Below are 14,843 nucleotides of genomic sequence, written 5' to 3' on the forward strand. Positions count from 1 at the left end.
AGGGAAAAAATGTCTTGGTACTAAAAATACAATAATACTCTTTAAAAACCCTCTCCATTTTACGTTCTAATAAGAGTCTCATTTTAAAAGAAGAGGGGGAGCCAAGTGAAATTTCCTTCACATAAAGGAATAAGCTGCTTTCATCTTTTTAATATTTTGGAAATATGTAATATTTGCATTAATATTTTAAATATTCATTGATGTATGCTAAGATCTTTTCCTTTTTAATTTGGGCTTTACAGCTTCAGAGTGAGGAATAGCATTTTAAATTTAAATTTTCAATGAAATTTTGGAAGAAGAAATATGACGTCTTGACATACTGTTTTCTTCTTTTAAAAAAACAAACATAACCCCCAAACACAACGTACACCCCCCCTTAGTTTTAGTCATTAGATATACTCCAGGAAGGTATCTCCATTTTTGTTCTAAAAGAAGTCAGCATGTTGCTATTGCTTCTTGTCTTAAAGTTCTTGTCCAATTTACCATTCAGTTTTGTAACACCATCACAGCAGACTCTTTACCACTTAAATGATAAAAGTTTCAATAGGCACTTTAGTGGAATTACGAAAAAGCTACCACTCTTCCACCATGATGCCAGAAAGCTATCTTCTTTCTAAGTCAGGTCAGTAAACTGTACCTTGTAGGCCTGAGCTTGTCTCAGTGTAATTCCAGAGTAACAAAATAACAACAAAAAACTGTGTATATTACAGGATTTATCTTTCCTTTGCAGATCAAACCAAAATCAACAGTATGATAAATATAGTAACTCGCTGGAAACAGTTGCTGTCTTTCATAATCAAAGGAATCCTGTCCTATTATAAAGCTTAGGTTTATCTTTTAAATTTGTTGGTGGTTCACTTTTCTTTTTATTTCACTGTTGTAGTTGTACTTAAGTGACTTTGTCAGGATTATAACTTTCTTCTTCTCCAAACATATCTGCCAAGATCTTAAAGCGGGGTCCCCAGTCACTCAGATAGTCGTAATCCTGGTCTGCCTCTGTAGTAAGAGAGTCTATAGAGCTGAGAGACTCTGCAACAGATCCATTTCCTTCATAAGCAAAGGTTGCCAAGGAGTCATAAGGGGGCGCAGTTGGATCTACATCATTTTCCTGCAGCCTTTGATTAATAAAATCTCTTATGTCTGTGTTATCTTCCACTGGTGGTCTCTGACGCGGAAAAAGCAAGGTGTCTGGTTTTATGTCCCTGCGTATTTTGTTATCTTCAATCGCTTTGGGATTCCTCAGGGCACCTATGTCGAAAGCCTGGGTGTCCTCTTCTCCACCTCCTTCATCATCATAATGGATAACATTATCTCTGATGTCTTCTTTAGAGGTCATCAGGGTGTCCTTTTTCTTCTGCCTCCGTAGTGCTACATACAGTACCACAATAACTATAATGAGAGAAAATGGAAGTTAAGACATGCACAGAAATAATTTGGTACTCTGATGCTATATCATTAGACCTTCCTTTGAAAGTTGCAAGCAATCAAAGGGACTTTTTTCCTTAGAAGATATGCTCCTACTATTCTTTCAAAAATAGCAGTGTTCTAAGCAATGAAAAGTCATTTGCTGCTTGATGTATGAGTCTAACTCCTTAGTGCTTGCTGTGCTGCTGAAGGAAGTAACAAATAATTTGCCTATTGACCTGCTTTGCAAACAAATAGAATTGGACGGACTTCAGATTTTAGTTCAGAAAGACAAAGAGATGTGGGGTTTTTTTTAATGTCTTCCACAGCAAAATAGAGAAAAATCACCAAATTTCCACATTGCCAAGAAAAAACCCCCACAGTGTTAAAGAGAAAAAAATAATTTGGAATCTTTGAAATGGAGAAAAAATCATCCTACTTCAGCTTTTTATACAGCACACTTTGGCCTCTTCAGGGATCTGCTTTCAAAAATCCCATTGATATGGTTCTGGAGAGAAAAGGGGTCCAGGAAAGCTGGTTGATTTTCAAGTATCACCTCCTCCAAGGTCAACAGTGGTCCATCCCGATGAGCAGGAAATCAAGCAAAGGCAGCAGGAGGCCTGCATGGATGAATAAGAAGCTCCTGACTAAACTCAGAGATAAGAAAAGAGTCTCATAAGAGGTGAAACAGAGACAGGTGGGCCAGGAGGAATATACAGCAACTGTCTGAACATGCAGGGATGCGGTTAGGGAAGTCGAAGCCTGTCTGGTGTTGAATCTCATGGGGGATATGAATGGCAACAAGAAAGGCTTGTACAAGTATGACAGCAGCAAAAGAAAAAGGGAAAACGTGGGCCTACTGCTGAATGGGGCAGGGAACCTGTTGACAAAGGACACAGAAAAGGTCAACCTACTCAATGGCTTCTTTGCCTCTGTCTTTATTGGCAAGGTTGTCCTTCAGGAATCCCAGGTCCCTGAGACCAGAAAGAAAGTCTGGAACAAGAAAGAATTATCATTGGTGGAAGAGGGTGAGGTTAAGGAACACTTAAACAAACTGGACACACACAAGGACATGGGACCTGATGGGATGCACACATGAGTGGTGAGGGTGATAACTGATGTCATTGTGAGGCCACTTGTGATAATTTTTGAAAGATGATGGGGACTGGGAGATGTTCCTGTGGACTGGAGCAAGTGTCACTCCTATCTTCAAGAAAGGCAAGAAGAATGAGCTAGGGAACTATGGGCCAGTCAGCCTCACCTTGATCCTGAGGAAAGTGATGGAGCAAATAATTCTGGAAACCATTTTCAAACCTATCAAGAACAGGAAGGGGATCAGGAGTAGTCAGCATGGATTTACGAAGGTGAAATTGTGCTTAACTCACCTGATAGTCTTCTGCAATGAGGTGACTGGTGGATGAAAGGAGAAAAGTGCATTACTTTTATCCTAACTTTAGCAAACCTTTTGATGCTGTGTCTCCCATAACAACCTTCTCAGAAAAACTGAGAAAGTGTGGATTAAACAAGTAGATGGTGAGGTGGATTGCCAAGCTGCCCAAACTGCCACGCTGTAAGAGTTATGATCAACAGCCCAAAGACCAGGTGGAGGCCAGTCACTAATGATGTATGCCAGTGGTCGATACTGGGACGAGTTTTGTTTAACATCTTCATAAATGACCTGGACCATGGGATTGAGTGCACCCTCAGCAAGTTTGGAGGTGTTACAAAACAGGGGTTTTGCTACCATTCAAAGGGACCTCACCAGGCTGGGGGAGTGGGCCAACAGGAATTCCATGAAGTTCAACAAAGAGAAATGCCCAGTCCCACATGTGAAGAAGAATAATCGCATACTGTAGATGCTGTTGGCTGACTGGCCGGAAAGCAGCATAATAAAGAAGGCCCTAGCATCTTGGTGGACAGCAAGTTCACCATAAGCCAGCAATGTGCCCTTGTGGCAAAGGCGGCCAACAACATTCTGGGCTGCATTAGGAAGAGCGTTGTCAGCAGTTTTAAGGAGTTGATCGTTCCCCTCTGTTCAGCCCTGGTCAGACACACTTGGAGTTCTGGGTCCAGTTCTGGGCTCCTCAGTACAAGAAACACATGGACTTCCTGGAGTGAGTCCGGTGCAGAGCCACAAAGATGATTAAGGGGTTGGAACGTCTGCCACACGAGGAGAGGCTGAGAGAGCTGGGACTGTTCAGCCTGGAGAAAAGAATTCTCAGGGAGATCTTATCAATGTGTATAAATACCTGCTGGATGGAGATAAAGAAGATGCAGCCAGGTTTTTCTCAGCGGTGCCCAGTGACAGGACAAGAGGCAAAGGGCACAAATTGAAATGTAGGAAATTCCATTAAAACATAACAAAAAGGCTTCTTTACTGTCATAATGGCCAAGCATTGTATCAAGTTGCCCAGAGAAGTTGAGGTGGATCCATCCTTGCAGGTATTCAAGACACAACTGGATACTGAGCAACCTTCTCTAACTGACCCTGCTGTAAGGAGGGACGTTGGACTAGATGATCTTCAGAGGTGCCTTCCAACTGTGATTTTATGATTCTATATAGTACAAAATGTTACAAACTGGTTTTATTCCAAATGGCAACTCAATGGCAATCAGCTTGTGGGGTTTTATTCAATAGCTTGTCTTTGGAGATATATTTCATTGCATGCAAAATCTACTTGTAGTAAGCTGGCCTTTTTGTTATTTTTAATTCCCTAACTGTCTTTGGTAGAAATGATAGTGTTCTAAGTCTGTTGTTGAAGTAACACAATAATGAATACAGGAGTTGCAATGATTATAAATTCATGGTCAGGCTTGTGTGGCCTAAAATAGCTCCTGATTCTGGTAATACATTGACTGTCTTTTGTGCAGAAATGAGTTTGACGAGAATGATTTCAACTACAATTTTAACTACTCTGTGTCAGGCCAGGTTCACAGCAAGAAATGAAAATCCAAAAGCAGTTTTTAAATTGATCAGTGGAATAGTAAGGATAAAGCCTGGATATAAGATAAACACCATTCTCTCAGGTTACACACATCACTGGAGATCTCATTATTTATATATTAGTTTTCCTGGGTGATATTGCCAGGTTGAATGGAATGAAGGGAGTTATTGAAGGACCAAAACCTCTTTTCCAAACATAATGTCAGTAATTCAGTCTGGCATTCTGTGCAAAGCGGGAATTAAAATATCTTTATTAGTTTTGTATATGCCAAGAGCATCAATCGGCAGCAGATCTGGTAAGGAGTTCTTTGACATAATTGTTTTTGATTGACTATGCTGGATTTCTTAAATAAAAGTTGTATTTATTTCAACAAAGCATTAGGGAAACATAAACACAGTTCTATTGAAGGCCTCCACCATCACCTAGCAAATTTGGGGGAAATTCAGACTTCAGGTATTCCCGCTTCCCCAGATATTCCACCATTGTAAATTATCTCTGTGCCAAGACCTGCTGTTACTGTCAGCAGGACTTGGCTACCTTAGTAATAACCTAAAAATATTGATTCTTCAAGAAAAGTACTTAAACAAAACTATTTCAGAGAAAAAATTATGGTTTGGATTCCACTGAAAGCTGGTTCTCTTCATGCAATAAGAAATATGTAGGTGTTAGCAGATTCACAGTCATGGTCATTGCTTTGGAATGCTCTTCTAGAAATGTAGAAGCATGAAACTTCTCATGGACTGCCACACATTTTCAATGGCTATTGTTAAACAATAGATGAAGCTAATAACAGCACAAATTAATTCACAAATGAATAACCAGAGTAATGCACTTCACATAGTTTCATAAGAACGAACCTAGAAGAATAACAATACACAACAAGATTGCAATCAGGGCTCCTGTGCTGAGGCCTACTGGTAAGAAGATTGCTTCCACGTTGCAGGACAGGATGGTACCATCAGAATCACATCTGCAAACACGGATAGTCATTGTGTTTGTGCTGCTCTGGACAGGATAACTGCTATCTTCTATTACCACTGGAAGAAAGTATAGCTCTTGCTGCCTTCTGCTGTAACCATTTCTTCTGGTTTCAATCCCAGCTGTGTTGTCTGTAAAACATGACACAGTAATTACAGGATTTTTATTGTGTACTTCAGTTTACCATTGTAGTTTGTATCACCTTTAGTAATAGGCAGCTACTCCATTTTTGAAACTCGGGTATTGTATTCTGACTGGGACAACTATTTTTTGCAGAGCATTAAATAATAATCCATTTCTTGTAAACTTGTTAGCTTGACAGCTAAAATTTCAAAGACAAAAATAATAATTAAAAAAAGCATTACAGGTATTAGATTAGGAAGGCTTTTCAGTTTTTCTTTTCTCCTTATCTCCTTATATTCCAAGCCAAAGGACTTTGATTGTACATGGATTTAGAATCAAGTCTCTAATTAATTTCCCTTTAAAATTGAAAGTAATATACCTGAACAAAAGGCAAAACCCTTCAACTTTCCTGCCCCATTAAAAATAAGTACAGAAATGAACTGAGTACTTTATAATCAGTACATTTTCCATCAATTAGTCATTAATGTGTTCAGAACTCCTCGAAGTTATGTTTTGTCATTTCTTCCCAGTAGATTGTCAGTTATTGCTGCTTTTCTCGAATCAAACGGAGTAGCAAAGAAATGATGTGCAGATTAAAAGAATTACATTGAAAGCAAACCCAAAACAAAATTAGCAGGGAATTAATTAGCTGACAGCTCTGAATGAAGGTAGCCTGCAGCAGTCACCCTTTTGCCATCTCACCCATGGGCTTTATTATATCTTTAGAAATGGTCACTTGCTGTCCAAGAAAACTTTCATGTCCTCTTGGAGTTTTGTCAGTAGGTAGAAGGATTAAGGGCTCTGAATTCAACAGTCAAATACTTGTGCGCAGCTCTGATTAAGGGCAATAAGAAGGAACACTAAATATCCAAAATCAGATATGTTATGACCAGGCACCATTGAGAGAGCACTTGACTGACAAAATGCTTATTTCAGAAGTCGCCTTTTTATCAAACTCAAACATGGCACATGGACATGTCAAGTTCAGTGACATCTAGTTTTGAAAAAGAAAAATGTCTCAAAATTGTTTGAATCAAACAAGCTTCCATATTCAGCTTGTTCTTTCTGCACTGTATAAAGAGTTTTAGATCTAATTTGAAGTCATCCAGCTTGATCTTATTTCTATTCTTATTTCTATTAATATAATTATTTCTATTCTTTTTTTTCTTCTAATTTCAGTGTTAAAGATCACTTTAATACATGTTACAAAATGACTTTCCATTCTCCTTTGAGAAGAATCAGACAGATCAAGCTCTTAAGTCTTTGACTTTGAACAATTTTTGTGGCTCTTCTACGACCCCTTTAATTGTTCAGTTGACCCCTGAAAATAGGGACACAGGCATGTGTTTGAACTCTACACAGAGCAGCCTGCAGTCTGAAGCTGCGACAGTTTCTGGTTCTTCAGTCTGTTGGCAATAAATTCATTTTCAGGATGTGTGTGACAGTCCGGAGAGAAGGAAAATTCTGTCTTTTACATGAGCAACTGAGTGTGCTCAGCAGGGAAGCAGCCCTCTAGGGAGCAGAGTGAGGCCAGGGAAGTGGTAAGAGGAAGGTGGGCAGTTCAGCTGGAAGCACTCTGGCTCTGCCAGGGCCTCTCACTTCTATTCACAACTGGTGGATTCGTCTCAGTGCTGCTGAAGGCATAGTCTAGAAACACAACATTTCCCTGTGTTTATAGAGACTCCAAATGGCAACCTTGAGCTTCTGTCTTGCTTCTGTCCTCATTGAGTTATATTCTGAGAAAGTATGGAACCTGGAAAAGTTTATTCTCTTGGGTGCACTACAAACATATCTACTGTAATATCACACCACCCATGATTTTTAACTGTGTAGAATAGCACTGGTTCTTGGGCTTCTTGATATGTTTAAAGATGTTAAATGACACCTTTCTGTTAATTGTAACACAGTGAACAAGATTATTTCCTCGAAATAATCAAAATTCCTTTCACAAAGTACCTGCTTGGTACTAACATAATTAATAACTCAAAAGATAATGGTACTTATGTTTTTAAACATGTCTCTAGTGAAGATAATGTTGTGTTATTATACCTTTAAATTGTGCACAGAACAAACCTTCCACCTTTTTGGCAAACAAAAGGCAGAAGATATTGAAAATATTGTACAGAGTTTCTGTTTGGACAGATTTTTCTAATAGCTTTGTAAAATCATCAAAAATTAAGAAGTTTTTTATGGTCAGAAAATATTCCACAAAAGCTTTTTTTCTGTTTTCCTTATGTTTCAATAAATTGTGTATTTCTTTCTTCTTTTTTAGTGTTAGGAAATGCTTTTAACAGTGTGTTTATAGGTACATACACACACAAACATTTGTGTATGAAAAATTGTGTGTCTTGGTGGTTTTTAATTGCATTTTTATGGGAATATTGCATTTATTTTTATACATTAGAGAAAGTTTGTTAACAGACGACTGAGATCCAAAGTCATCTTGGTGTCAACATTACTGGTTTAAATGGGGAGATTTAATTATCTAATAATATTTGAGCAATTTCCTCACCAAACTTACATGCTAAGCACACTTCACAAAACCTGTAAATGAGAAAGGTCATTGAGTTTAATACTGTATAGCCTATTTAAGTTTAAAGACTCTTTTGGGGAATTAAATACATTAAAATTACCTGAGAAGAACTGGAAGACTTATATTTAAAACAATACTTTGTAATTATTTGAAAAAAATTAAATCTTGGTGAAAGTAAAGGATATTTCAGTAAATGGACAGAAAGAAAGAAATTAAAGCTCTTACTTTAAAGAAATCTTGACCAAAAGAGCAACGGCATTTGGAAATACACAGTATTCATGTTATAAGACTATGTAATTACAAAGATACTACCCATATGGTCCTTCAAATGTGTTGAAAAGTGAAAAGATGAAAGTAATTCATATAAAATATGAGGAAGCTCTAAAGAGGTATATTTTCCTTCTTCTGTTAAGATATGGAGAACTTTTTTTTTTTTTTTTTTAAATTATAATCATTAGCAAAGTTCATCATGCTGAGTTTTCCAAGGAAATACTACCAAGAGCTAAGTAGGGAGCAGGAAATAACAGAAACTACAGTGCAGCATTAAGGGGAAGCAAACTTAAGCGCTATCCAAAATTTTAAGTCCAGTGGAAGACAGACATAAAGCATTTAAATCTTGCTTGGCATAATTATAGTTAGATATTGAAATGCCACAACATTTTTAAATACTATTAGCTGTTAAAACCAAACTGTTTAGACTAAGCACTTCTGGAGAAACATAATGACCTAATCTTCCAAGAATAGAAGCAAGGGGACCTGAATCCATTGTAAGGTTGTCCTTCATATTCATTGAGCTGTCTCTCTCAAGAAAATGATTCGAATGGCCTCTGATAAAATGCTGATCTATGTATTTTTTGTTTCATAAGTTACTATTATTCATGTCTGCAATACTATGAATTATTACGGTTTCATTATACACCATATTTACAAATAATTAAGTGAAATTCTTTGGTCATCTGGAAATGTTTTCATCTATCTATGACATACTAAGATAAAAGTCACTAATGAGTTTGGGAATAAACCATTTTTGACTTGTCATCTTCACAGAGGAGCTATATAGAAAGAGAAAATAAGCACAGTCTGTTTTTTCGCTGTTTCAGATTTATTTCTTCCTGAACTTTGTTAATGATAAAGGTCTTCATGATTAATAGTTATGCTTATTTTGCTGGCTTTAATTTTTTATCACCTAACATTGACAAAAGTGGTTGGCTTCAAAAATAATGTGAGTCATATACTTAAATGGTTTCAAAAAAGGCTAAATAAGCAGCCTCTGCAATTTTTTTCATTCTGTGTATTATCCATTTCTAGCCCTTTTTAGGGCTTGGGTTACTTAAATCTCAATAAAGGAACCTTTACATCATACTCAGTATCATCTCAAATTCAAATTTAAAATAATAATGAATATAATTTTTTTTTTTAAATTTAAGAATTATATACTTTTCCTTAAAAGTAATACTTCTAACCTGCATAGTTGAATAGGCAAAGGAATGTTACTGAACTTTATTGGGTGGCTTTAGGTGTTCTTTCTTTGCAGAGTAATGTAAACCCTATTTTATGAAAAGCTTATCATATCACAGTTCTTTAAAGATCACCTAATAGCTGATAAACTCATTGTTAAATTTTTCTTTCCTTATTTGATTAAAGTAGTTAGTGGTGAAAATTTGCTACAGTTTATTACGTTTTAGCTGTGTCTGTTCACAAGACTACACATGCTTGAAGATGTTTACAATAGAAAAAAAGACCTATTCTTTTGTCTTGGGTTGCTCTTTGCCATTTATCAAAAGCATTCAAGTGAAAAAGAAAAAAGATGAACAGTTAGGACAAATATTGGGGGAAAAATCTGAGATGTTAATTATATAAACCTACAAATTATTGAGTGTTGTGGGATGTTATACTGCAGCAGCACTGTCCATATTTAGAACTAATTCTTCTGCAGGATTATGCATCCTCCAATAGCTGGGTACTTTGAAAACAGGTAACAAAGTAATAGTACTTAAACAAGGCAGCATTAGTGCCTTGTTTAAAGATATACCTGAATTGGCATATGAGTTCTTCCTGACATACTGAATGATAAAAGGAAGAAAATAAAACAGGTAGCAGTGTTTTGGCAAGCCTGTAGGTAAATCTCAGCCTTTGGTGTTCTGACAATTCCTGTCCCCTAAAAATGAGAAAAGGTGCAAGACCTGAATTGATATTAATATATGTCCTAGGCAGTTCAACAATTAAAAATGTAAAATAAAATGTTAGTCTGTAGACATTACTGTAATACAAAGTAATTGTATTTGTCATTATAATCACAGCCTGCTGCTCTGAAAGAGAGATATAGGTAAGCAACTTACTTCTGTAGTCATGGACTGTGAAATTTGGTTTGTTGGAAGCCTCAGCTGACAGTCTGAAGGAAAACCATTGCCCAGCTGGTGACAAATCTTTGTCTGCAGCAGTGACGGTCTGTATCACCTGAAACCAGATTAATATTAATTCTGAAGTCAGTTCACTCTTCTAAAAGAAGCAGTTTTGTAGAAGTGCAAAGTGAACATTAAATGAAACAATGAGAGTGAAATCCTGCTGGATTACTTTCATTCCCCTAATATACTGGACAGTGGAGGCAAGAAGTCTGAATACTACAGCCTCCAGAGGACTCATGATGTCTCAGAAGGTTTCGCTTTGACATATCTGAAGGAAATCGGAAAGATTTACCATATATTCATAGCAGAAATATTTAATTGCTTTTGTATCAAAATGCTAGTGATTGTTTTCAGTTGAGTAATTACTTAAAGACAGTCCACTTTATCTGCTGCCACTACTATCACTGTTATGATTGGTACGTGTTGTAGTACTTCACAAAGCTGCACCCTAATTTTACAGCTTGAAATGAAGTAGAGAGGGTTGAAAGGTCTGCACCATCTAAGCATGAAGGAACTTTTAGGTCCCAGAGTCCTATCTACTAGGTTTCAGGTAAGCACAGTGCAGTTAAAATGTTTCATAGTAAGATTGCCATTGATCTTTGAAAAAGGAAGGCATTTTTTTATGTAACAAAGGTCTAAATATTTATAATTTTTGACAGCTTAGTGCTTATCTCAGCCTTCTCTGTAAAAGGTTCCCCTTTCTACTGCTAGTGCCTGGATAAGGTACTAACTAAAGCTATCTGATAAACTAGAAGTTAAATTAGGTTGTATGGTAGTTAGTTGAAACATATTAAAAAAAAAGATGAGATAGGAATATCTTATGAAGTCATGGACAAATTGGTAATAAAGGCAAAAAAATCACATGGACTGATTATGTATTACATACATATAAAGAGAAGTCACTGATTACACAGCAGGCTGAATTTTTTCCTTCCATGGCTGTCAGTAACTCTCAAAGTTGAACAGTTGGAAACAGTATTAGCTGTTGATATGTATGATTGTCAGCCTTGGTGCTTGGTAGCACTGTGTTTAATTGCACAAATTTTGTGTAGAAGGAGCACATGCCTACAGCTTCTGGGGCCAGCTCTATTAATACTGGCATCACTTGTGGTATATGGTGATATTCTGGATCTGGAATAGGTTTTGCATAGTATATATATTTGAAACTGCTTGTAAAGACAAGCTTTCAGGAGGATTGTTTTTGGGGTTGTGGGTTCTTTTTCTCAGAATAGAACACAGAGATGTATGTAATCCATCCTACTCCATTTACTCACTGCAGTTTTACTCTTATATTTAAGTGTCTTTAAGGAAGGGATTCTTTCTCCTGTCATATCTATTAAATGCACAGTATATCTATTAAATGCACAGTATATCTATTAAATGCACAGTGAAGGGTGGCTCAGGCCCATATAATCAGGTATAATAAAAATAAATAGACCATAAACAGACCATAAAGGTCAACAAACAGAATTTCAAAAGGTGAATATTTCCAACACAGACATTTTATTTGTAAAAGAATTCTAACCATGATGTCATTTTCAATCCCAGAAATTTCTATTGCTATAAATAGTAAGGAAAGAAAAAGCAAAATAGCAAGCATTATAAATCTGAAATACCTGTCCTGGTTTGGCATTTTCACATACAGATGTCTCATGTGGAACTGAAATTTCAGGAGGAAACTCGTTGACATCCAGGACATTTATTATAACGTTGACTTTGCTGGTTAATAGTGGGTTACCTATAAGTGATTTTTAGGAGAAAAGCATTAAGGAATACTATTTATGTTTGTTGTCATCACCAGTGCCCATGAGCTGTCAAACTATTTTGATCCCAGTACTGTGACTTCTAAAAGTCCTTGACTTCTGTTTATTTCTGATTTGTACTAAGGAGAAATCAGAAGCAAACTTCTTATCATTTTGTACCAGACTTGGATCCATTAGTCTTCATGGAGTAAGGAATCAATCAACAAGATTATGTTTATCAGAGCATAAATTAAAGAATTTGAAGTTGTACTCATAATTAAAGATGCAAACTTTTCCCAGATCACTTTTCATGGAGTCTGCGGAAAACACTTCCAATGATTAAAACTGAATTCTGTTTTCCACAATGGAATGCAGAAAATCAGTATTTAATACTTAGCCACTGTTTACATCTGCAAGATGTTAAGGAGGTAAGTGGAGCATACCTGTTTAGAAGATGGAGAAAAGTAAGAGAGAAAGATATAAAGAAAAATCTTGCTGAAAGCCAGACAGAGTCAGTAGTAAATTTAGCAGTGAATCATGTAGAGCTAGCATTCAACTTGTGATTAAACCATGAGGCTATGTCATAAAAGTTATTTCTTTAACTACATAAGTATTTGCAAGCAGCAAATACTTTTGTGCAAAAGAAATGCTAAAAAACAATATACATTATGCTTCTTTCAATTGTCCTACCAATGCAGATAAGCTTCATCAGTCATTAGATGCATTTTATAAACAACTTTACCTGCAAATGCAATGTCTGACAGAAAGGAGACACAAATTCAATGCAAAGCAGAAAATATTTTCTTTACTTTATGCTGAGACCCCTTGCAAGGTAGCAGATACATAAAAAACAGTTTAGCTGGTGAGCCAAAAGGGTAATTATTTTATCCTTTTGCATTTAAGAAGGGTGGCAGCCACTATACATACACAATTAACTATTCAAGAAATCTATGCTATGAATCAGGGTGGTGTAGAAGTGACAGCATGGGGTCATGGTTAAGTACAAGAACAGTTTTCTTGAATGTTCAGACATAAATGAACCCTTCAAATTATTTGCATTACCTGCTTACTTCGTAGTTTGTATAAACCTTTGCATTTCTGTTGTTTATAACCAACACAGCAAGGGGCAAAGTCACTTCATGGTGGTACTGCAGAAATTTTACATGTTTTCTTTCTTGTTCTTAGGAACTACTAAATGAAGTGTTTTCAAGAGGCCTGTGTCAAAGCCAAAAGGTGTTCCCCAATGATTTTCTAGTTAAGTAGGACCAGCTGCAAGTAGAAGTGTGCTTTACCTGTTTACAAGTAGTGGATAAACTGACCATTCTGCAAACTCAGCTTGGAATCTGAAAAAAAATCCACAAAAACCCACTACCCAAATCCACAATATTTGTAGTTCCTTCCTATGAACATATCTAATTAATAGTGACCATGTCTAATAATAACTCTTTTAATTCTCATTCATTTCAAATTCAGCATCATCCCCGCTTGCAGAATGTCTCTGTGGAAAAAGGCATTGTGCAGTAGGAAGGAAGACAAATTTTGGTCTAGCAGCTGGGAATTAGGCTGTGGTTCTTTAGATGCCCAAAGAACCAGAAGAAGGCTAGATTGCTTGCTCACAGATGAATTGGTTCCTTTGTATAATAGGAAACAAAAAAGTACTAAGAAGTTGTTTTAGACAGTAGAGGGCAGGACCCCGACTCTGAATATATACAGAGATCAGAAAAACCGTGAGTAGGTCAAGTTCACATAGTTACTGGCAGAAACAACCTAACTTAAAACTTCCCTCCTAGCAGTACCCACTGCAAAGAACACAGCAACTCACATGGAGTAACTCAGGTTTTCCTTCAGTTTTTGTGTGTTTATTTTAAGGTACATCACTGAACAACAGGAGTTCAGGATATGTTCTTCAAACATGTTAGAGATTAATGCATTGCCATGAAAGTTCAGACATAGATATTAGTTCTTTTCCTCTTAGAAATATGTTAAAAATGCCTTTCCAATAAAAGAATGAATGTATTCAAAATTTATGCATCGTGTACATGGGAGATATTAGCTGATTATGATCATTTCTATTAAACATATCAGTATCTATAAGAAGCCTTTTTAGGCTATATTTTTTTGAAGTATCTTACATAAATCATTTTTTCAGCTTTTTGGAACAGTGTACATATTACAGGACTGTATATTTTTAAAATTAACAAAGGGATTTGATATTTTGCCTACCCTCAAAATCGTGATATGATAGCATGATTTGGAAATATACATGAATATGAGTATACTTTTTACATTTTTTTCTCACTGATGGTCTGTGATTTATTTTCTATGATTCTTTGAAAGATATATTAGAGGCCAAAATCTTTTCTTGCTAAGAATTTTAGCAAGGTACAGTTTTACCTTGCGTAAATGGTCAGCAAAAATCAGACATGAAATTAAACAGAATTTCTACAGCATAAGATGGACCTACTTCTAGGTTTCACTTTATTTATGTGATTAATTTTCTTTCTGGTTTGTGCTGATATCAATTTAACTACTCATTTATATAAAGGAAGACTGCAAGAAGATTGTGTACAGCTTTGAATTCATATATAATTACAAAGACCTGTAATACTTGATGTGAACAAAGATGAAGAACTAGATTTCAAATATCCCTTTACAGACTTGACATCCATTTTCTGTTTTTGCTTTGTTTGCTGTTTGTCTCAGAATCAAATGC

General features: G+C 36.2%; 1 protein-coding gene across 2 annotated transcripts in view; it reads right to left on the minus strand.

Annotated features, from left to right (window-relative positions):
- Positions 1 to 889: 889 nt before the first annotated feature.
- Positions 890 to 14,843, minus strand: part of CDH12 (cadherin 12) — a 155,193-nt gene continuing 141,239 nt past the window's right edge. For both annotated transcript variants that reach the window (XM_059815688.1, XM_009821563.2), the window contains 4 exons: positions 12,005 to 12,126; positions 10,323 to 10,440; positions 5,207 to 5,458; positions 890 to 1,389 (listed from right to left, as the gene is read on the minus strand). In XM_059815688.1, coding sequence (XP_059671671.1) covers positions 890 to 1,389; positions 5,207 to 5,458; positions 10,323 to 10,440; positions 12,005 to 12,126 — 992 coding nt within the window. The remainder of the gene's footprint in view (positions 1,390 to 5,206; positions 5,459 to 10,322; positions 10,441 to 12,004; positions 12,127 to 14,843) is intronic.

Source organism: Gavia stellata, chromosome 3 (genome assembly GCF_030936135.1).
Source record: "Gavia stellata isolate bGavSte3 chromosome 3, bGavSte3.hap2, whole genome shotgun sequence".
Taxonomy (NCBI): Eukaryota; Metazoa; Chordata; class Aves; order Gaviiformes; family Gaviidae; genus Gavia; species Gavia stellata.